This window comes from Coturnix japonica, chromosome 1, assembly GCF_054131305.1.
Source record: "Coturnix japonica strain WE chromosome 1, WE-NBRP24, whole genome shotgun sequence".
Classification (NCBI taxonomy): Eukaryota; Metazoa; Chordata; class Aves; order Galliformes; family Phasianidae; genus Coturnix; species Coturnix japonica.
In genome coordinates, this window is record NC_140663.1 from 110932700 (window position 1) to 110957734 (window position 25035).

Sequence of the window (25035 nt, forward strand, 5' to 3'; positions counted from 1 at the left end):
TATGCAAGTTCATTCTGATGAATAAGGTCATAGAATCATAGAATGGCCTGGGTTGAAAAGGACCACAATGAACACATAGTTTCAACCCCCTTCTCTGTGCAGGGTCGTCAACCACCAGACCAGGCTGCCCAGAGCCACATCCAGCCTGGCCTTGAATGCCTCCAGGGATGGATGCCACAAGGCCTGGACACTGTACTCCAGATGAGGCCTCACAAGAACTGAGTAGAGGAGTCTAGCGGTTTTCATTTCTAACAGCTACAGGCAGGATTTACACACTGAAATTATGTAGCGCAACTTGTGCCTGGCTCTTAACTCTGATATTTTTTATTGAGGCCTCATAGAGCTTCAGCACAAGAAGTGTGTGAAAGTTTGTACATGCAGTTGTGTGCTGCACAGAGCATCCTAAGGCAGACCACAGGTATTATTTTTATATGGCAAAGCGAGGGAATAAATTATCTTCTGTGTCATTTTCTTTTCTCATTTGTCTAGCTGATGTCTCAGGGAGAGGCCAAACCTGACTAGAAGACGACCTCCTGCTTCTTGTCTTCAGATTTCTGCTCAAAGCGCAATTATGAACAAAATGACACTGCACCTTGTGCAAGTGTAAGTGTGAATTCCCAAACACTACAGGTTCCTTGCTTGATCTTCCTTATTTTATTATATCAGCTGTGCCACAGGGGGTTGGAGAAATTGTGGTCCCATAGCAGCTGCACTCTGATTTGGAATACTGAGATTTTGGAGACACGCTTAGTGAAAACAGAGAAAGGGAAAAAAAAAAAAACCAACTGTGGAGAACATGAAAGAGAGTCTGAAATGCAGCTGGAATGACACAGCATCTTCACACTCTGCAGCACTACAGGCAGGGTTGTCATGGGAACGTGCGTAAGGAATATTTCCCTCATTTTCCTAAGTCTGTACCTTCATTGTACTTTCCTCTTTTTTTTTCCACCCGCCCCCCCATTGGCAAAAATGCCTGAATGAATGATGCTTACAAATTTGTCTGGTACCACTGCTCTGTGTGGAGTGAGACTAATCAAGTCAGGGGTTTTTAACTTGAAAAATGAATGCCTGGAATGAATAGGGAAGTAAAATCATGCCTGAAAAAAACAGGAGGGGCATGGAGAAAGTAAGAAGGGAGACAGTGTTCACTGTTTCTCATACTCTAAAAATTAGTAGGGATGCAATGAAATTACGAGGCATCGAGTTAGAAACAAACAAAAGATATATTTTTGTACTGATTGTTAAAGTCACTGTCACAGCAATGCTGTTGAGGCCAAAGGTGTAAATATGAAAAGGGATTAAACAAATCTCAAAATCAATGCAGACCTGTTGTTCCTTGGTGGCTCTTATTCTGTGTTTCATCTCTGGCTCAGCAGCTCTCTAACCAATTTCTGCACGAAACTGCCAGAATATATCATGGGACGAGAAGTGGCATAAATCATGCCCCTTTCTTACACACCTTTCTGAAGGGTCCCCTTTTGGCGTCTGGCCTAAGTGGATCTTTCATCGGAGAAATCAGAGCAGTTCCCCTAACAAGAATAGGCTACAATAAAACAAACTGTAAACACATCCTGCCAGTGACACAGAAGATCCTGGGGCACAAAAAAATCCTAGGACACTATTGTTTCTAGTCCTCTGCTGCTTCATGACAACCTCATCTTATGGTGGAGCAGTTCAAAATGGCCTTCCAGACCCCTTTACCTGCCATCATCAGTCACTTTTGGACTTTTAATTCATTTGGTCTTTCTTGGAATTTGTGGGACTGACTTTGGCACCTTCCTACAGACAAAAACAGCTAGCTATGCTTAAAAGTGAATCTTCACCAGGTAAGACTAATATTCTCTAACTTTACTAAGGAATACGCAAGACCTTTGGCAAAGCACATTGCTGCTTAATTGGCAGCAATAAAAAGAGATGACAAAATATACCAATTTGGAAACCTCAGCTGGTCTCAGACATGGACAATCTGTTACTCAGTAGCTTTTAGTACTGATAGATCTCACAGTTCTCACAGTGGTAAATGAACATTACTCAAAGTCAAGCCACTTACTTCAGTGCTTCAGTGTACACGTTTAATGCAGATGCACAGTTTGAAAAAGTCAAACTCTGTAGCTTAAAAAATTCCCAGCTCCTTGTTGACCACCTTCCTAATTTCTAAGAAACATAGAAAGGGGTTTCTACACTCTTCTCATTTAGCAGTTCTTTTACCAACATCTCCTAATGCATCAGAAAAGTAGAATACAGAATAGACTGCTGTGCCACACGTAAGAATCCCTGTGGGACTTAAACATCTTTAGTTCATTGACGAACAGATGATACAATCAACTGGCATCAGATATCAAACACTTCCAGCAGCCCCTGAAGCATATACGCATTTGCAGATGCCAAAAAGCTTATGCTGGAAAGGGCAAGTTAGCCAATAACAGCACACTCAATTTTCTCTTGTAATGATATCATTAAGTCATAAGGGTTGGCACAATATCAATTAGTTATTCATTGTTGCAGTATCTTGTAAAAATCTCTGATCGACCTTCTCCCAGACAGAGCATTCACGTGCTCTGATTCACGTGAAGTTCCATCTTGCCTTATTCTGTCTAAAGTTGCCCTGTGAACAAGAAGTTGTCTAAGAAGTGAGTCAAAGCACTCTGAAATATTCCGGCTTTGGAATATTTGCATTTCTCAAAGTAGAACATTTCCAGATGCCTTGAAACCCATGGGACTACAACCTCCAAGTCAGCACTTGTTTGTTACTCCTTCAGGGACCATCAAATCTGGTTGGCTTCCAAAATAAGCCCCAGTATGGGTGGGCACAAAGCATAACGTTTCGCCTCTTGAAAAGAAAGAAGCAGCCTTGCTGATAAAGCCAAGACATCTGCATTCAGCATGACTTAATTTTGCCATCTAATACAGGACTCAGAGGGTTGCTCACTATTTATTATTATTTTGTGTTACACAGATGGAAGCAATGTCTAAAACGTACTGGTTCCAAACACAGAAAAGATTCAGGCTTTTCAACACTGAGTATGCAACTTCAAAAAACATGACTTGTTCTCCATCTGATACTAACTAAGAGAGCTTTATGCTCAGTATATTGTCCAAACTATTATCTGTAACTAATTCTGATCCTTGATGTGGGGTCACCTCTCCCTTACCTTTCAATGACCCTATAACAGCACTAGCTTTGATGATGACTTACAAAGCAAAAGAATGTACGCCTGTTTCTCCTTTAAGTCTTCCTTTTCAATTCTGTCCATTAGCATCAGAAAATCTTCTTTCATTTGACTCACGGGGCCTGCAAATTTAGCCAGTTCAAAGCCTGCCTTGATAGCGATGCTGTCCTTGAAATTATCCAGGTAGGCAGTCAAAAAGTCAGAATAGTCAAATTAATTGAAACCTTATTATGCATTTCATGCTTTAAAATGAGAAACAGAACTCTCTAGACTGATTAGCTCAAGTTTTGGTTCCTGGGCAGGTGCTTTACACTGTGACTCCTTTAACATTACAGTATTTCCATGTGGTTAATAGAATGGATTAGGGTGAATGTACCTGGATTTCTAAGTTCAGTTGGTGACAATCCAGTCTCCATCTATAATGTCTTCATGGCTGTGGTATCTCTGTAGATGCCATTGTCCCTGTGTCTGCATACACAGATCTGTCCCTACACTGAGGGCTGGCATCAGGCAGATGCATTAATTACAAGACAAAACCAGGTATGACCCACTGAGTTTCAGCAGGTTTGAGGAATGCACTACCTCTTAGCCTAATGCAGAATGTAGCAGTACGGCACTTCTGCAGGTCAAGCACCCAGACACACAGAAGTACCACTGCCCACAGAAGCATGAAAACTACTTTATCTAGAGGAGTGCTGCTGAGCCTTTCTGCACCCATGAAAGACTCCCACTGGTCCTCAAAGCCCGTGAGCTCTTGGCTACTGGTAATGGCAATTTCAGGACTGAAATTACGGCACTTACTAAAATGACAGGAGAGTTCAGGAAGTGTTATCCAAGGCAGGAGCAGAGAACATGAAGAGCTCGGGAGAAGCATCTGAACGAGTGTGTATGTGCGCTGGCCTTATGTGAAATGTAAGGTTTCTCAGTGGAAACTTCCACTCTGCGGCTGGCTGCTGGAAGCTGCTACCTGAGCCATGTTATGGGTGAACTGCTAAGACCAGCATTGTTGTGCTTACACATGCCTGGGGAGCACTTCTTAAGCAGTGTCATATCTAGGTCCCACAATACTAATAAAACGTTTGTGTGGGATATCTATAGCATAGAAGAAAGACTTACTGGTAGAAAGTGCCGGTCCTTTATCGCTTGTCTCTTTTGACTGCAGACTGCAGGGAAGGGAGGAAAGGGGGGAGCCACCACAGAGATGGGCCCTTGGACTTTTTGCTCTCTGTTATCAGCTCGGCTTCGATGTTCTGTTTTGGAGGAGAATAAAGAGAACATGAGTTTTTCAGAGCACTAAAAACATAAATGTCTCTACTAACTGTGCAACAGAGCTATGGGAAGGATATGAACTCCGAAGCTGAAGTTCCTCCTCTTCTCCAATGAACACTACTGATAATCCTCAACAAAGAGTCACTGATGAAGATATTGTTAAACAAGATCAGACCCTGTACCAGTCCCTAGGGAACACAAGGCCTCCAACTAGACGCTATGCCACTGATCACAACCCTCTGAGCTTTGCTAGTCAGTCAGTTCTCAATCCACCTGACTGTTGATTTATCTATCCCATGCTTCCTAAGCTTACCTACCAGAATGCTATGGGAGGCAATGTCAAAAACCTTGCTGAAGTCAAGGTAGACAGCACCCACTGCTCTCTCATCTTCTACCCAGACAGTCACGTCACAGAAGGCTACCAGGTTGGTCAAACATGATTTCTCTTTGGTGAATCCATGCCGACTACTCCTGATAACTTTCTTTTCTTCCACTTGCTTTGAGATTGTATCCTGAATAAGCTGTTCCATCACCTTCTCAGAAATGGGGGTGAGGATGACTGGCCTGTAGTTTCCTGGCTTGTCCTTCTTGCTCTTTTTGAAGACTTGCAGTGACACTGCCTTTCCTCTAGTCCTCAGGAACCTCTGCCGTTCTTCACAACCTTTCAAAGATGAAAAGAGAGCAGCCTGGCAATCGCTTCTATGAGCTCCCTCAGCACACATGGCTGTATTCCATCTGGGGCCCATGGACTCGTGTGAGTTGAGTTTCCCTAGACCACCTATGACCAGATCCTCCTTGATTAGATTCTCACCTTCGCAGTAAAGACTGAAGCAAAGAAGGTGTTCAGTAATGCTGCCTTCTCAGTGTCCTCTATTACCAGGGCTCCTATCTCATTCAGCAGTGGGCTCAAGTTTTCTGTAGTCTTCTTTTTGCTATTTATATACTTAAGGAAGCCTTTATTGTTGTTCTTGACTTTCCTTTTCTTAAGACTTTCTTGTTGCACTCTTGCCTGCTCTGACAGTGTTCCTATACTCCTCCCATGTCGCCAGATCCCATTTCCATATTCTGTAGATCTTCTTTTTCCATTTGAGATTTCCATGAGATCCATGCTCATCCATGTGGGTCTCCTACCACCGTTGCCTGATTTCTTACTCTTAGGCACCCGTCTTGAGCTTGTAAGCTGAACTCACACTGAAGAGGACTTTATACCTTTAATTTCAAGTGATAAATGAGCTGACTTCTAAGTGCTTGGGATGCAAAGCCTGATTCCCAGTGAGAACCTGCAGCTCCTGTTGCTTTGGAATGTCAAGACGTGAACATCTGCATCTAACCCTAGAAAACAAAACTTCTGAGGGGAAAGAAGGAAACATAGCCTCAGGTAGTTCTTCCTTTACTGTCTTCACATCATGCAGCAGTTCTGTGGCCCAGCATGGCGGAGTCCATCCTGAAAAAGTCACAGTCACTCTATTCCTGGCCCAGAGGAGTCTTCTTTCATTATGGGCTCACAATATCCATCCTTCTTTGAACATCAGTTCCAAGTCTCTGAAATTTTCCATGTGAATGGGGGAATGCTTATGGATTTCCTACCTCTAATTTTAGGTGAAAGTTAGGTGAAAAATAATCAGTGTTTGCACAGAGTGCTGCTGGAAGGGGATGATGTATTCACCTCATGCATATAGTTATGGTCCAGCCAACTGTAGCTGGTCTCCTGATCTAACGTTTAGTTAGAATTACTCCTGGTTAAATAAAGAGATTGCAAAATTCTAACAGAAGAAATAGAACAGAGACAAGAAATATATTCAGGTTAAAGTTAAGATTACAATTTCGTCCCGGTAAGTGTAATTATTTAGAAAATAAAACAGAGCAGCATATGACAAGCTGCCTGCTAAACCTGCACATCTGCCTTAGACATGCAGGATGGGCAGCTGCTCAAAAGTGCTGCTTTGAAGCAAAGAGGCATTTTTGGCCACTGCCTTCACACCAATGTCAGGCTTTCTGCTGCCCACCAGATGGCAGGCAGAGATCAGCCTGATGCTGGGATGACTGCAAAGCTGAGCTGCTGCAGAGAGAAAAGCTCACTCCTGTTCTGTTTGAGCACTGCAGTCCTGCTTTATTGCTCTTTGCAGTGCTTTGAATACACACTGCACCTCCAGAATGGTCCTGAGCTAAACTCTGTGGAAAAGTTCATGTGTGAGAATTAACTGGAACATTTCATCCAGCTAACAAATGCTTCACAGATCCCAGTAATTATTATTATAACCCAGTAACAACAATACATGGGCAAGGCAATGACGGCTGCTTGTGCAAAACATTTCCAACAAGGGAATCTGCAGAAGAACATTTAAAAAGTGACCTGCATGGATTTTCTCCTTTCTTATGCCACAGAAAAAAGGTACAGCTGTCTGCCTCCAGTTGGGAATTTTCCCTCAGTTAGACTGCAGGAGAAAGCCAGCCTTTTCCCATCTTTTGCCTTCCACTGGTTTCACTCAGCAAAACTCTTTTATGGCAGGGATTCCCCTCCCTCTCTATAGGTGCTCAGCTGCTACCCAGAAAGGATGCAACCATCCGCCAGGCCCCATATTGAGCTTTCAAGCCCCACGCAGGCAGCTCAGATTCTGTGGAAACTCTCTAATACTACTGGACTCCAGGTTTAGCCCCTGGAAAGTTAAATTTTATGTGTCCTGGGATACTGTTTAGCATGTGGTTAGCAGGAGATAGTGGCCCTGTTAAAGCATTCAGTTGCTCCATCTTTTGTCAGTGAAACAAATAATTCATACTTGCAATGCGGAAATATTTATTTCAACAGAATTTAAGAATATAAAATGGAAGAGTAAAAAGTTCATTTCAGAACTCCTCCGGTAATCATAAACAAGCCAAAGAGGACATGAGCCTTCTGTAGGTGCCAAAACTTCTTCATCCTAGTTCTGAAACCAAGTGCTGTATTCTCAAGGAAGCATGGCACTTGAACCCTTCCATGCTGCCTGGAGGGCATGCATGTAGCAATACCTACCTCTGCGCAGGGCTCGCAGGTGCTGCTTGGCGTGGTGGTGCAGCTCCTCCACACACGGAGGTCTGGTGGAGGGGAGGAAGATATTTCTTTGCTGATGCCAAGGTGCCCGGTAATAAACACTCAGTTTACTCTCTGCATCCAGGTTGGAGACGGCTGTAGCAAAAGAGAAGAGCCCCAGGTAAGACTCACAGCACTGAATGCATCAGTCTAGCTGAAAAGCAAAGGGTTTCACTTGGAACAGCAGTGCCAAGAATGAGCACTGAGGATGTTATGACAGCCTTTATCCCACCAAGTAGCAGCGATTCTTATCTTCTCCATATTGCTGTACCACATTATGCCACTTAGCATTTAGATAATGACTTTTTACCAGATCACAGATGACTGTAAAGAAGGCAAGCAGGTGCGATGATACTATATAGACACTGAATGTATGCACTAATTGGCTAATTCTATAGACACCAAAATGAAAATGCAAAGAAGCCACACAACATTCCCACAGTGACACTTAGAGCAAAGGCAGCAAGAAGCATCTCCAGTCTACACACTCCCCCTGCCACTGTACTCTGCCACTACATCATGTTACACATGGCTAACTCCTGACACAGGTTGCTAGCTCGTTGCCTTCCCATGCATAACGCCCAAGATTAACTGCCTGTCCTGCTGAGTGCCGGTAGCTGTCACCTATCAGAAGGGATTGCTGTAATGCACACAGACTTTTGAGGGACAGGGAAACTTCAGTTCGATGAGTGAAATCTCCTAACTCCATCTCTGAAAGTTACATGAAAACACTTCAAGAGTGACAGATCTTGGAGGAGATGTTCCTAACTCCAGCACATCCAGCATCCTAAGGGACAGGGAAGAAGAGATGTGAAGGATGCCCTGCCTGGCCATCACACTCGTCTTCGGGAGTCGGTAGGTGAGTGCTTCACTGTCACTGATTTTACATTTCCTTTGCCCCTTGAGGGTAAGGAAGCACTATTCCTATTTTACAGACAAAGTACTGAGACACAACGGGGCTTGCTTCTAACCTACCTAGGAGCCACATAACATCCATGTGAAACTGATCTTGGGACAAGAACTGGGAAGCACAAGCAGTAGCAACCCACCCATTCCATCTGTCACTCAGGGTATGTGATATTCACAATCACAAACTGCACCCTGGAGGCTAATGAAACAGCAGACACAAGCGGTTCCTTCCTATCCCCAGAAAAGGACTGTCTAGACGACAGCTCTTGTAGTTGTCTGTGACAGAACTAAATAAGTGAGCGGAAAGTTTCACCTACTTAAGAGCTGTTCAGACATTTCATTAGAATAGAATAGATTTCACTGCAATATTTAACTTGTAGAAAGCTCTTCTGGCTTTGGCAGCAATGTTTTACAAGTAAGATTGAGTGGGAGTTGGATTAACATACTTTGTGTGAGACTTGAAGATGAAACCAAGCTAACACAATCCCACTACGTGCTCACTGTGGTAGACAGGCACTGCTATTCACAGAAGCAGCAGCACAGCCACAAGCAGACAAACCTGGCAGAGCTGTACCAGTATGAAAATGACGAGCAAATACATTGCTTGGTTCCAAATCGTACAGTTATAGAGTCATTAACACTGGGAAAAACCCCAAAGATCATTTAGTCCAACTGTCTACCAATACTGCCCACTAACCCATGCCCCTAAGTATCACATCTACATGTTTCACCTCCAGGGACAGTGAGTCCACCACCTCCCTGGGCAGCCCGTTCTACTGCCTGACCATTCTTTCGGAGAAGTTTTTCCTAATATCCAATCTGAAAAGAGCAGTCAGTGATGTGCAGCACCCTATGCCACAGCTCCAGAGTTCACACATCTGTGTGCCTCCTTCTCCTGCAGGAACTCTGACTCACTGTGCCAAGGAATATGCCCCACTGACACCATGACAGCAGAAATGTTGTATAATATGCACTGAACCAAACAGTCCTTTAAAATATTGAAAAGCTGGAGTGGATTTTCTAGGCAGATCAGAATAGAAACTTCAAAGAGCTGGCAAAAAATAGCTGGCAAAGATGCTGGGAGGGGATGAATGGCCTCTGCCTGCGGTGCGGGGGGAATGAGAAGTGCTGGGTAAGGCAGAGGACAATGCTGGCCTTGAGACAAACAAGAACAAACCCAAACAAATGCAATCAGGCTGGACGCTGGAGGACTCATCCCAGCCTCAGAGCAGCGAAGCTCTGCAACCACCTCTCAGCAAGGGGCAGAAGAGGAAAAGCCTCCCAGCAAGTGATAGGGCTTACATCCCTCCTGCAGGAGGCTAGATGTGACTGACTGCCAAAAGCAGGCCAGCTTCCTCTTCACCCTTTCTGGCTGTTAATCCCATGCTCCTGCACAGGCACCCAGCCTGTCCCTGCTGTCTGGGCATAGGCCCCAGGCATTGCTGCCAGGGGACAGAGCAGGATGTGGGCTTCCAGGGCCACAAGACATCTTACTTAGGGCACAGGGCTAGGTCTCTTGTTTCCATTCTGTTAAATGGGGATATGGTATCTCTTTCAGCCAGCACTTCCTCTCTCCCAGTGATTTGCACCATAGGTTGACTGTATAAGGCCTAGCTTGCGTGCACCTCTACCTCCTGAGCATCGTCACAATAGGCATAGTAAATAAACTGACACAGAAAGCGTAAAGCCACAGCCTTTAAATTATTAACAGCTGGACACCAGAGTGAATGAGCAAAGAATCCTGCAGAGACACAGGAAAAGCAGCATTTCAGGCATCAAATGAAGATTGTTAATGCATTTCTAGTGTGCGCTTTGATCAATTTAGAATATACAAGTGAATCATATAAACTATCACGTTCATTTCATTCTCGAGCTAAAGTAATTGTTTTTTTGTCTTGTGGGATGGCAGAACGACAAGAGACCGTTTAAATGGATTCTCCATTACATTTTGTGGATCCATTAACGTTGGCTGGTTTCCTGACAACCAATGTCAAACAGACATACACTAATGGCTGCTCTCATGAGAAGATTTTCACCGATTCCCAAATGGCTGGTTTCTCAATGTTGATCATATTTATCGGTTTTAAAATCTTCTTGTCCTCACATCCTCTTGTTCGCTCTCCCTCCTTCTGTCCTCTAAGCAAACAGAGAATCCTGCTGCAGCAGAGCTGCACGTGGATGCTTGAAGGTTGCACGGCTTTAGTGCACTCAGGCGTGTTTGTTCTAATAATAACACCACAAAGGCCAAGCAAGGAAGATTTCTGCTCCATTTATTTCATACATTCAGGGGTTCCCCTCCCAGCTCCGTCTGCTTCTCTAGACGTTCACCTTCCCCCCTATCCAGCTCCTTCTGCTTCTCAACTTACTATTTTTTCCTTATTATAGTTGCTATTAACAAGAAACCTGTGCATAAATAGGCCTAAGACAGTTGCAGCAGTGGCAGTAGGGTTCACCTGAATCAAACTCTTCCACACTGGTTGCACAGGTTGTCAGTGTGTTGCTGCCTTCTGAGTCTGTGTGCAGAGCATGCAAGAAAATTAATTCTGAGCAAGACTGGTTCATGGCAAATACTAGATAATCTAGCAACACATCCAACTCCATCATGCATATTAGTGCATAAATGTTTCATTGAGGCAAGTGCTGAGTCTGATGTGAATTTTATTTATAGCTCTACATGTCTCGAATGCATATTCCCCTAAGAACTTGTGTCTCTGCTGTAAAATCCAGGGGGTTTAAGCCTGTAAGGCTGATAAGAACCTACAGCCACTTCTCTGCTGCACTTGTCCCACATTCCGTGCAATGTATCAGCAAGCTCAGCATTTTCCAAGTGGCTCCCTCTTTGTCTGCTGCACCACAGTGATGGTGCAGTGAGCATCTGGGCTTACCAGCAGGGACTGGTGCCTGGAAGGACAGACCGGAGCACCTCTGAAGTGGGATAATCTGTTTTCTACACCCATGCATGCACCCAGATATCTTTCCTGGTCTTGACCTACCTGCTAACTCAGACCTCATCCCCTAGAGCTGCAGATAGCTATTTGGATCAGCCCCGTTTCCATCACATCTTTAATAAGGATTCAGAAATGCCTGTGTGAAGGGGTCTGTGTGAAGCAGATAAGGCTCCTGGCTCTTCAGCATTTCAGCTTCCCAGCAGAGCAGCACCACCTTACTGTAACTCCAGGATCTATAAACACAAGCATGTGCATGCACACAATGTCCCTCAGACCTCTGGAGTCAGAAATGCATCCTAACGGCTTTGGGTTAGTTCACCCCAGTGAGAGCAGGACTTCATCCTCTCTTCCCACCAGAAGCAAGCAATACTTTCTGTCCATGATGGTGTGAAGCAGCGTGATGGCTTTTCCTTCTGAAGCCCTTGTGCTGGGAACAGCATGAGGTGATGGGAACGAGACAGATGCTTGGCCCTAGAGCACCATGGGGACTGTGTTAGACCCTGCCCTATTCTTCTGTCCCCAAACAGACTGGTGCATGGCCCAGCAGCACCAAGACATAGGAGAGCCAAGGCAGGTTGCACCAGAGTCTGGACAGGGCTTCTTAATCACACTTCTCTCAGAAGATAAGAGATAACCAATTCACTGAAACACGAAACCCCACGCCACAGCCCCTGCCTCCTTTTCTTCACCACTCTTGTGCATCTTTGGTGTTTGTTCAGTGTCAGGATGGAATCCCCTCATTCTCTATTACATCTTTCTCGCTTTCCTGGGGTATGTACTCTGACATTCCTGGGGGCACTATTCAGTGCAGGTGTTTCCCTTCCAGTCTTCCCAGTGGCCATTGCCTACTGGACTGACCCACATTCTTAGAGGGTCTCCTTCTCGATTACTTCTCAAAGCTGGCACAGCTGTATCTATGTGGGCCATAAGTGCCCATGAAAGCAGGAAGGGAGACACAACAACGCAAGATAAGCCTTTGGCTTCAAGCACGCAGCAACAGGAGCACAATTGTTATTCTGTTCTACACTCACGACAGAAAGGCACTGACAGCAGAAACTACCCAGAAAGACCATGATCTTTTATACTCTTTGTTTTACTTCTTGCCAGTACTTTGAAACACTGCATGTTCTGACCACAATTTCTTTAGTGCATCACTGTGACATCTCTCTGCCTCCAATTATTCCATACATATGGAAATGACAGCTATTCAGGAGGAAAAAAAAAAAAGGACAAGTGGACAAAACCCCATCCGTCTTCAGCATTCGGTTATCTGGGAAGATGAAAACATTGGAAAGTGTATGATTTAGATGTCATTTTCATGTGCAGACTCTTGAATTTTGCATTTACCTGGTATTCGGTTAACTGGCACAACAAACAGACACAATTCAAGAGGGCTGGGAAGTCTGTGATTCTTATACACGTAAGAAGATTATACCGTTCAGCAATATGCACTTATGTGCAGAGTGCCACATTGCTAATCCCATTCTTGGCTTTGCTGCCTTCAGTCACTGTTGGCGGCGTTTGAACATATTTTTAACTGCTTTCCCTAACTGTCAAATAAGTGACAGTGGCCAGATTGGGACTTGTTATTCCAAAGTCTTTCAAAGCTGTCACTGCAGGATAGACAGTAACCTCACAGAAATGCACAGTATTTTTTATGTTTAAGGCTTAATTCCTGTGTAGCTTCTCTAGCCAGTGATTTCTTCTTCTCCTTTTATTCCTGCTCTCCAGTCTGTGCCTTCTACTGCCTCCAAGAGTGGCTGGGAAAGAAACAGCTTTGTGCTCTCAGCGACAAAACAGAAGCAAATGTAGTCCCAGACAGAAGGTTTCTGTTGGGGGTTTTGCTAATAGAGTTGCCCTTCTCACCCGTAAGCCAGACTGGAGAGATGAATGGCATTTTTATCCTAGGTGCACGTGTCTCCTTATTAGACATCTCCACAAATATATGCAATTGTGTGTATGCCCCTACCACATTCACCCCAGACACTGCACTGATAAAATCCCCCCCCCAGTGTGCATCCCATCTAATGCAGAGTGACAGCAAGCACTGGAGGGAGTGCAACACACTTATCTATTAATAAACAACTGAAATGTTCAATAATGTATGCGTAGCCATGGTCCTTGTTCTGCCACAGTAGCAGAAAGTCCATCAGGGAAAGCAGGTTAGTAAGCGAGAAACAAAATTACTAATCTGGTCTGGCTCTATTCCCAGGGCAGCTAAAGACTTATGACTAGACAAAAAGTTTTCTCAGCTGCGCACTTGTATGCATGAAATTAAACATTTAACTGAGTTCTACTCCTTCAGAGACCATGACGCAGCTGGTCACTCATGCCCCAGATGAGTGGTTCTACCATGTTCTCTACAATATGCTCAGCAAGAAGACGTTTAGACTTCTTTTCCAATTCTCTCTCACAGCTCTGTTATTTTTCTCCTATACTCATCTCAGATCCCTACTAGGTTTGCCCTAGTTGCTCCAGCAGGTCACCATCTTGCTCTCCCTTTTAAAACATAGAAGTGTGCATCTCACTGTGATGTTGCTATCAGGTCAGTCACCTGGATTCCATGTGCACTCAAGGTAGTTTTAATGCATTTTGCCTATTTCTCCTACTCAAAATGTTCAATTCCCCTGCATGTTTCCATCTGAATATTTATATCCGAAGTGGTCCATTTCCAGTGCTAGCCTTTTGTGTCCCCACCAAGAATACTTCCAAGAGTAGAGGCTTGCACATCAGAGCCCCTGTCTCCATGTCAGCATCCACAACACAAATCCTGCTGTAAAACACTGGGGGCCGTGAAAAAGCACAGTGGAAGATGACACCTGACACAGAATATGCTGTGTTTAGCATATTGGAAGATAAGATTCAGATGATTTATTTGAAGAACAGCAAGCATATTTCCATTTTCCTTGAAATCTTCATAAACTACAGTCCTCCATCAAAGCTCTATGAGTTATTCTCCATCAATCATCTCCATTTGGCTCACAAGTGTAATTCAGCATCAATTACACCAGCAGTGCAATGATACACACACCTGTCTCTCGGATAGTAGATAAAGGACATCAACTTATTTTACACCGGGCATCAAATGCCCATCAGCAGCTAACAGCATTTTGTTTACTACTGGCACACACTTCATTCAAGATGATAACCTAGAAAAGCCCTGTGGCCCCACTGTTTCATATTGCTAGTCCCTGACGTGTTTTTCCACAGCTTATGACCAAGTCACCTGTCTGGAAGGACAACATACTCACTACAACAGAAAAACATTAAGAGATGTGAAAAGCAAAACCAAACCAAAAACAAGTTCAGCCTGAAGAAGAGAAGGCTCCAGGGAGACCCGATAGAGGCCTTTCAGTATCTGAAGGGGGGCTGCAAGAAAGAAGGGGGCAGACTCTTCAGCAGGGTCTGCTATGAATAGGATGCAGGGAAAAAGTTTAAAATGAAAAGAGGGGAGATTTAGATTGGATACAAGGAAGAGGTTTTTTTACAGTAAGGGTGGCACTGGCACAGGTTGCCCAGAGATGTGGTAGATGCCCCATCCCTGAAGACTTTCAAGGTGAAGCCAGAAGACGACCTGATCTAGCTGTGGATAGATATCCCTGTTCATTGCAGGGATGTTGGGCTAGATTACCTTCTGATTCTAAGGATTCTATGATTCTTTGATTCTGAGTTCACACAGAAAATGAACAAGTACAGCCCCACTTCGCATCCACTGACACTGCATGCAGGCTGAGAAATCGAGCTCCCAAAAGCCATGTGTTAAGAGCAGAAATGGTGGCTAGTATTTCACACTTTTTCCTCTCCATCAGTCTTTTTCAGTATGCTTGGCTAGATGCCCTGAGCACTGCTTAACTGCAAGCTGAGGTAAGCAGTACCAGTGTCTTCCAATTATATTTAGTAAATAGTAGGCTACTATAGCCACACATGTTCCACTGAATTTCTCGCAGGCAGCTGGGGGAAGACAGAAAGTCAATCACCTCCAAGGGACCGAAGGCAACTCTTTTGTCTTCCCCAGAGAAATATCCGTGCAGCTCCTGCAGTTCCATCACTCCTCTCCTACAGTGAGACTGAGAAACATGGCTTGCTTCCAGGTTTCTGATTGCTCCTGGGGTCATGGCTGCACCATGCAGCTTCTTCCCCACAAAAGCAAGGCAACTTGTATCTTTGCTCAGGAGACACGGTCCACATACACAATGCTACGAGGTAACTTTCATGCCACCCTGATGATAACCCTGGTTAGACCTAGCACAGAGGTGCAGCTGAAGATACAAATGATTCAGGAGGCAGCTCTTCCAGTGTTCTTTCAATGAAACTCTTCCTCAACTCAGCAAATCCCTAAGTCATTCATCACTGCTCCTCTCAGATGTTCCTTTTGGCCTCAACTTCACGAGTGATTTATGTGAGTGTACAGTTTTGTACAACCAACTTTAAACTGGGTGTGCAGAGCATCTAGCACAAAGGGGCTCTGGGCCAGAAGGGGAAGTCTGATTTCAATATTGTCTGGCAGTATCCTTCTTCAGACCTACTTCTGACATGACACTTCTGGAAAACATTACAGCAAGCAGGGCCATAAGGGTTCAGAAAGCCACTCTGAGCACAGATGGGAAGAAATAATATGGCCAAATAGCTCGTAGAGTTTCACTTGTTGAAGTAATACTGAATGTAGTCTTTATTGTATAAGGGCAAGGAGAACTGCCTAAAAATATACATTTCCCTCTCCCCCTTCTATGTTTTCTCAAAGGAATGGATTTTAACCAAGAAACCTGCTTACAGAGGGATTCTTGTTACCCTTTCAAGATGGGGAGAGAGTACAGTAAATTTCCCTTCCTCAAGTTCTTTATTCCCTATGAAAAACCTACTGCAGTCCATGGTGCACCATGCTGCTGCATGCACAATCCCCAATGCAGGCAGCAGCAGCTCATGGTACAAAAGGCACAGCAGGAAAACCAGGACTGTGGCTGGCCCCCTTTCATTTATATCATATTTTTCTACTGCATTTCAGGTCCCTGCATACTTAAAATGGTAAACAAGCACCAAATGGTTAATGTTAGCTTGCATATGGCTGACTGGTGAGCACTGTTAGCTGCAACCCCTTGCACAACCCTGCAGGGGATGCAGACCTGTTACCATGCCAGCTAGGGAGCTCCTACAGCTCACAGTAACCCACTAATCCTCTGTTTGAATTGAGACATCACAGCTGACAGCAACTAGCACAGAAAATGCAGCTTGAGAACATTCAGGCTAAAACAAATTCATTTACTTCTTGTGAAGTGTCAAAAGGTGTTAATAAAGATTATAACATACACTATCCTTTATCGTTATGGCTAACACAGCTTTCTGAGCAAAACCATGCCCTGTCGTTTGTACTCACATATATATTGTTGAGCTGCATATTTACGCAGAAAAACTAATTGAGCTGTAATGTTTTTATTTATGAACAGCCACAATCAGGTGTCAATGTCCAGTGATAACTATCAATTACAGTACTGAGGAATGACATCGGCCTGCAAGACTGGACAGGAAGCCTTCAAACTCTAAATTGAAAGCAGTGATGACAAATTAAAATAAACTGCAGGAAATAACTTGCTCTAAAAGCCACAAGAAAATAAAGTAGGATATACTTTTCAGAAAGGATAAAGGAACGGCAAAAGGAGAGGGGAAGAAAAGAACCGTCATTAAAATGATCATGCAGGAAGTGTGAGTAAAAATGTGGCCTGCGAGTAGAAAACAGTGTTTGATCTTAATGTATCACGTGTTGAGTAGAATGGGAGAAAGTACCCTAGGGAAGCAAAGATTTGTTCACAGGGAGCAGAGCTGACAACACTCCCAAGCATAAAGCAGCAGACAATGGAAAGTACTAACAAAAGGAGCTTTCCCCAAGGGAGATGTGTCTCCCTGCAGTATTTCTGTTGCTTGCAGACATGCTCCCCTTTGATCTTGAGTATGAATGAGTCTTGGTGAGCTCCAGTTTATCTTCTGGAAGAGCCAGCACTGCTTTGGTCAATCTGGGAGGACTGAGAAATGATGGACAGCTGACAGCCCAAGGCGCTGTACTGGATTTGAGTGTCTGGATCCTGTAGATCACTGTGGATGGCTGAAAAGCCATCCTGCAGGTCTCAGCATCCTGGCAACATAGAATCATAGAATCATAGAATTACCCAGGTTGGAAAAGACCTTGAAGATCATCAAGTCCAACCGCAGCCTAACCAGAACCCTAACTCTAAAAACCCTACACTAAATCATATCCCTGAGTAATAGAATCATACAATTACCCAGGTTGGAAAAGACCTTGAAGATCATCAAGTCCAACCGCAGTCCAACATCCGGCCAGCAATCAGACACCACTGTGTACACAGACATGAGGAACCAAACAGGATTCCTTCAGACATAAACTGACCAACGCCATCGCCATGTCAGAACCTGGCTGTTTTCGTGGGCTGTGATGATGAGCCTGCAGATTTTGTTAGGACATTCCCATTGCTGTCATGGTGCAAAGGCTTCAGACAGGCAACTTAGCAAGGAATTAAGGGACTTCACTTCAAACAGTATGCACTGCCCAAGAAACTGAACAAATAAACCCAATTTGATGAAGAAGGGGAAACCATGCTCAGAAATGTGAGACAGTAAGCCTAAACAGCTGTCAAATTTTGCTGTCTTTGCCCTGTCCTCTCACAGCCTCTGGATGCTCTGGCTACCTGAGGACACAAGATCTGGCCTTCGCTATCTCTCTTCCACCTCACTGCCATCTCCTCTTTGCCATTCTTCCTTCAGCCTGCATTTTCTGAGAAGCATGAAAAAAAAATAAAAATGAAGTATTGGAAGAGGTGCCAGACTGTGCCCCAGGCTGAAATGCTCCAGGCACTGAACAGAAAAAGGCAGACAACACCCACGGAGACAGCCCAGCCCTGATCCAGCAGGATGCTGTCTGGGGGAGGTGGCAATAAGGCTTCACATCCCATCAAATCCCAGAGCATCTGTTAACAGAGAGGGGGAGGCCACCTCAGCCAACTTCTTTTTTTTAATATACTATGGATATTTTTTGTTAAGTCAGAGACATTTTATACACAAAAACAGATCAGTTTGCAGCCATCTGCTTATTTTGTATGTAACATCTCAAGTATTGTTAGAGTGTTAGAGAGAATATGAAAACACGCTCTTATCCCTGCCATGGAGCTTAAAATAAAACAAAAGTAAAAATAAAATTGAAAAAGGGAGAAAAGAAGAAGAAAATACATGGGAATTGTAAAGCAGTAAAAAGCAAAGAATTGAGGCAGCATTTTCAAACAGCGGAGTCCTGAGCTGCAGTGGTTTGGACATACAGCCTGGTTCACAAGGTTAATATGCTGCCAGATCCCAGCTCTCATCTTGGGTACATCCCCTCGACCTTTCAAAGCCATCGTGCATTCTCAGGGATCTTCTACCCTTACCTCTCGTTTCTTCTATGTCTGTTAAGGGAAGAAATCACCCTTTGCATCCAGAATTCACACATATAATAACAGTCTCCTAATTTCATGTGCTATGTGTAATGCAGTGGCACAGGCTGCCCAGGGAGGCAGTGGAGTCACCGTCCCTGGAGATGTTCAATAACTGTATTGATATGGTACTAAGAAACATGATTTAGTGAGCAACACAGGTTGGATTAGATGATCTTAGTGCACTTTTCCAACCTTAAGGATTCTGAGATCGTACTCTAATGATGTTTTATAGTTGGGGCTTTTTTTAGTGTTTTATTTGTCCAGACAAAAGTAGCTCTGCCTGATTCCTGCTAAGACATACTCCAAACTTGGACAGAAAAGCTGTGGTTTGTGTTCCCTATCCCACAGTTTTGAACCTATCAGATGCCCAGCACAACAAATCTCTGCCATTTACAAGCAGCTCCAAAACTCTGGCCTGGGCAAATACCAAGTGGTTTATTATTCAGAACTAATCTGACATGTTCAGTAAAGAGAAAAGAGGCAGCTTGGCTCCCTGTTTGATTTCCACCATAACCCAAACACAATGGCATAGGGAAGACGCACTTATTCACTAATCAGCTGCCAGGTTTGGAATTACTTGAGGCTTTTATAACTACTCCATTTAAATCACAGCTAATTCTGGAAAATCAAGACTGTTTCCCTCACCTGCCAGTTTGGTAATTCCACCTTCATGTTTGTTCATATTAGCAAGTATCAATTTCCAGTGGGATGCAGTAAATCTTCTCAGTGTAGTGAGTAAGGGTGAGGTCACTGCTTGGCAATGCCTTTGTTAAGCAGAGTTACATCTGAAGTTTGGGTTTTTGGCATACTTAACATCCTCTGATTTTATCCCAAAAATGGAATTCTATGCAGCAGCAGAGAAGAAAACATTTCCAAAAAGTAGTTATAAAAATGGAAGTTGGAGAGAGATTCATTCCAATGTACTTTGTATGGGCTCTCCTTTGTGCCTTCTATTAGCATCCTCATTCCTTTTCTCTTTGTAGCATTTTTTCAACAGTAACGTTTTGCAAATACTGCAGTGTTTTGCCATCCAAAAAGTTTCCAAGAATCCCTGAGAGATTCACTATTAATGCTCACATCAGAAAACATCAGGGACCTGTGAACTTACTTGGCTATAGAAACACCAATTTCCTTCCTCCACTGTTCAGCAAAGAGGATACTGCATGGTCATCTGATGTACAAAAAGAGATCACCAGAATAAAATAGTAACTGTGCTCCAGCCTCTGCTTTTTGTTATTTCTATCCATACTGACTACTTGATATAACAGAGCTGCAGTGCTTCTGCTTGTATCCCTGCTTCTGCTAAGGCTGCAGTAAAAGCCTGGCTTCCTTTGCTCTCATCACCATTCCCAGCTTGCTTTCCTAAGATGTAGGTGTGATGAAGAGACACCACAGAGCAAGCAGAAGAAAAACTGAATGAAATGTAAAATCTGCACTGTGGGAAAACAGAGATACACAGTTGGTAGAGACCCAAAGTGAGCTCAGAGCACGGAACTGCAGTAGAACAATTTGACGCATCAGTCAGCCACTGAATAGGGAAATGCATCCAAATTGGCTAAACACTTTTTGGTACATTTATGTGGTGATGTGCAACTTAGAGATTTATTTCTTTTCTACTTTTGCCTCATGTGAACAGGCATCCAGCACTGCCAAGACAGCAAAGAACACCAGTCGGTCATACATTAACCCCAGACTCCTGGATCACACCCATTACTCCTGCCACTCCAGCAGCAGTGCGTAAAGTCCTTGAACCATCAGATATCCCGTGTTGGAAGAGACCCACAAGGATCACGGAGTCCAACCCCTGGCTCCACACAGCACCACCCAAACCAAACCCTATGTCTGAGAGCGCTGTCCAGACGCTCCTTGAACTCCAGCACTGGGGGCCGTGCCCACAGCCCTGTGCATCCCGTTCCATGCCCACCGCCCTGTGGTGCAGCCCCTTTCCCTGACCCCCAGCTGCCCCTCCCCTGGCACAGTTCCATGCTGCTGAAGCTGTAAGAGTCCAGTCCTTTCCTGATGGCTCCTCAAAGATCACCAGGAGAATAAAAGCTACTCACCACAGACATCAGAGAAATTCAGATCAGCAAGGAAACAGAACCATCCATTTTCATGAAACTGACATCCCAGCAGAACACGTTTTTTATTGTTACATACCATGATCGCTGCTTCACTGTTAACTGAAAAAAACTGTCAAGTCACAGAATTGTTCTGATCTGTAGTAAAAATACAACCATGCGCTACAATTAAATCCCTAAAGCAGCTCTGAATAGAGTGTAGCAATTATTGTGGGCTTGGCTCAACATTTGGAATTAAGACATCAGGGAAAAAAGCAGTTGCTAGGTTGGTGCCAGGAGAAAATTGGAAGACCAAGTGTAAGGGAAAATACATCTTTCCCTACCTGGCCTCCCCTCCTATGCAGGTTTTTGAAGCAGACTGTCCAGCAAAGAATGCCTGAGAGCACTCACTCTGTGGTCCACAATCGCTCCTGCAGCACAGTCAGCATATAAGACCTGTCAGCAGGTCCTAGTATTGAATAACGATAACTTTCAATAATAACTAATTAGTGTCACATACAGAAGCTTTAAGATGGAAAGCGCTATAGCTCTTCTGCTGTCAGACTGCAGCACTGAGGCTGAGCTTTATGCATCTGCTGGGCTGACTCAAGCAAGTCTCTGCATGCAAGCAGGGACCTCTCCTTCATAGTGCTGTGTCAAACGATGCAGCTTGTCACCTTCTCCTGCTCTATAGGGCTGGTCCTTCTGCAGCCATCCAGCCAGGGCTAGTCCTTAGCAGATCCTCCAGCTCCTTTAGGAGAAGCAAGCAGAAGCTCATTTTGGCTGGCTCTGAAACACTGGCATGGTCAGAATGCCGTTCCCTCACTTTTCTTCCATGTCAAACAGAGAGACATATCTGTGCCGGTCCATGTTGAACATGTCACCTTTTCATTCATAAAGACAGCCTGTATCTTTAATCACTTTGCCAGAATAATAGCAAAGAAACAAGCACTTGATTGCCTGTGTTATCAGACACTATTGAATAAGTCTAGATAAAGATGCTGAACAACCTTGGCTGATTAGTATTCCTCATGCAAACACTTCCCTATAACCCAGAGTCATCTGTATCCCGGCAACCCTTAAAATTTCATTCTCACTGAATTGCCAGATCTTTATCAAAATATAATTACAGTCTTAATTTGGAAGATAAATTTTGATTGCCTGTGCTATGCCAAAGTAAAAAAAAAGAAAAGTCAGGTATGGGAGAGCTGAGGTACAACTGGCAAATGTGAATCTGCATATTCTGACATTGGTGCATCACCTCTCCTCTAAGCAGAAGTTAGCTCTGACAGCTAATAGTGAGGTTATGCAGGGGTAGATTGGCAGAGACATGAAAAACCAGATGCCCGATGCCATCAAATGAACTTTGTGCTAAAAGCAGCTGGACGGTGTGGGTAGGTGGGGGTGGTGAGTAGAATTTGTACGTGTATATGAAGATTATCGCAATTATGATTATCTACTATTATCATTACCAGTGAATGCAGCACTTTTGTAAACCTGGCAGAAAACACTGGTCTTTCATGAAAGATGAGGAGACTGGGCAGAGGTAGCCTTTTCTCCCACTGCTTTTTCCCCTTCTTTCAATACAGGCAGAAAGCAGCACAGTGTTTTACAGTTATTTCCTGAGGGTTCTCAAAATGCAGGGGTCACAAAATGGCTTCAGATTTCAGCAAATTGTTCTAGTGTTCATCTCGAGCCTAAGTGACAGCTTTTAAAAGCACCCTTAAGAACAGCCCCTGTGGCTGATTCATTCCAGTAAGATCTTCTGGCATCAAGAGCTTGGCTGCTATGAGGCTGAATAAAAGGGGGGATGCTTTCCAATGATGGTAGAGTTCTACACATATAGGCCGCCACCAGCTAAACATCTCGTGTCTGCACACTCCATAGGGCACAAAATAGCTGTTCCTCCACTCATGTGTGCCAGCACCTTTCATTCTTCACGATGACAGAAGACATTAAGATTCATGCATGTATCACAATGGACCAGCATCATCCATCTTTACTATGTGCTGTTACAGTGATGTATTATATTTGATCCCACTCCCATCTGCAGCAGGCGCATAATCAATGTCTACGTATACTATGAAGATGCAGCTGGAAATCCCCATCACTTTAAGCACTATTACCAAAGACATACTTCTGAGTGGGAGTCACTCTTGTAACATCCAAGAACTGATGTGATTACAAGGATTTTTCCCAACTTAAACATATAGTCTAGAAGAAGGTTTCCCAGAGGAATACAGCCACTGCCAGCTCTACCAATACAGCCCAAAGGTGAAGAGACAACCCGTCAGGCAAGCCACTGAGGTTACCTAGTTTCAGACTTAGCAGACTACAGCGGTCCAAAACTAATTCAGTTTTACCCTAATGAAATGCCAAGGGGGAGAAGATAATTACTTGGATGGCAATAGCATAAACCCAATTAGACACCTGACCTCAGTGTTTCTTGGTCACATGCGCAGAGTTGAACTCATTGTTAAATTTGGAACTGGGAAGTTCTTACTTTACTCCTCCCACACACACACTGTGTTATTTGTACTTCCTTTGTAGTATTGATAAGGATCCCTTCCTATGACAGTGTGATCTCATCCCCTGAAGTTGATTTCCTTACTTCCTGTTGTAGCTTTGGGTACTCAGCTTCGGTCCTCTTTGTTATTTACTTTATAGCTTTGATCATTATTGCATGTCTGTAAAATACTCTTTGATTTTTTGACTCAAGGGTGGCTGAATTTGTCCTAAAAAGGTCAAAATGCAATGCTAGGTGCAGTTTTCCTGCTCTAAAGTGGAGCAGGCATTTCTAGAGCACCCCAACCTTATTCTTACTCATTCTTCAAAAGCCTCAAAGGACATCACACAAGCTCTGCAGGCTGTCTGTCCCAGTGCTTTATTTCTGTTTGCACTTACGAAGGTCTTACTAACCTTCTCTGCTGCAAAGTCAGCTGGTTCCTAAGGGGGAAGAGGCTGCAGAAATGGGCTCAGTGGCTGCAGTCACATGCTTCTCCCCTCTCTTTTGGGTAGCAGCCTCCATTTCTAGTGCCAGGAATTTCTAATTTCTCACCTCAGATGAACTGAGCTGAGACAGACAAGCCAGATCTAGTGCCCCTGCATACTCCAGGCGAGGGCAGGGGGACTGCTAGGGCCTCCAAATGAGGAAGATAAAGAGATACTGACATCAGAAGCACAATTCTTTGCTCTGCTTTTCAAACATGTTATTTTCCTTGTGGTCAAGGGTGACACACTAAAATCCAAAGAAAAAGTTGTCTATCCACAGCAACAGATTCAGCTTAGCACTGGAGAGATGGAAAGTCTCCATATGCTGTGATGACTACTTCAGTATTGATATCCATTCCTCAAACCTGCCTGGCACAGAGCCCTCTCATGAGCACTATCAGTGACAGGCAAGCACACATCTGAATGAAAACCAGACTGATAGAAATGTGGCATCTTGAAAGTTTGGCCTGAGTTACATGTTCCCACACTGAGGCTCACACTGGAAGGACTCACAAAAGGGAGAGGTTACCAGATTTACTCTCCCATCAAGCCATGCTGCAAGGGGATGAGCTCAAAATGACCCTATGTCAGCTGCCAGCATCTTCTCAACAGCTGGTAGAAGACAGTCTTGTTCCTCAATGTTCATCACTGAGAGTCTTCTCAAGGACAGCGACAGATTTCCTTTAGCCTTAATCATCAGCACGAACCTCCTGAAGGAACATTTTGTATTGGTTTGATACCATGGTGTTCCCATTTTTCTCCTACTCATTCTGAAGCCCAGATTTCCCAGCCTTAAATTCACAAATGCCATCACAGATGGCAGCAGAAGGTATGTGGTTATCATGCACATAGTAAGCAAAAATAAGGTCTCCTCGGGTATCACTCATGCTCTCTTTGATAAGAAGATAAGCAAGTCTTACTACAGAAAAGTGGGAGTCCAGGCAGAAATATTATATTACTTTCATAGTGAAATGAACCCTCAGCATCACAGCCTCTGCCTTTGGACCAAGCAGCACCAATAACAAGCACAAACCCAAACTGCACCAGTGACAATGATAGCTAATACCTGAAAACACGGACTTGAGATGCTCTTCCCTGCCTGCCGTTTTGGTGATGCCTCTTCACCCTCAATGGACCTGTCATAATAAC

The 25035-nt window shown here is 44.1% G+C and overlaps 1 protein-coding gene across 7 annotated transcripts in view; it reads right to left on the minus strand.

Annotated features, from left to right (window-relative positions):
- NHS (NHS actin remodeling regulator) overlaps positions 1-25035 on the minus strand; it is a 235923-nt gene that overhangs the window by 19496 nt on the left and 191392 nt on the right. For all 7 annotated transcript variants that reach the window (XM_015885999.3, XM_015885997.3, XM_015885992.3 and 4 more), the window contains exons 2-3: positions 7450-7602; positions 4287-4420 (exon numbers count right to left, since the gene is read on the minus strand). In XM_015885999.3, the coding sequence (XP_015741485.2) occupies positions 4287-4420; positions 7450-7602 (287 nt within the window). The remainder of the gene's footprint in view (positions 1-4286; positions 4421-7449; positions 7603-25035) is intronic.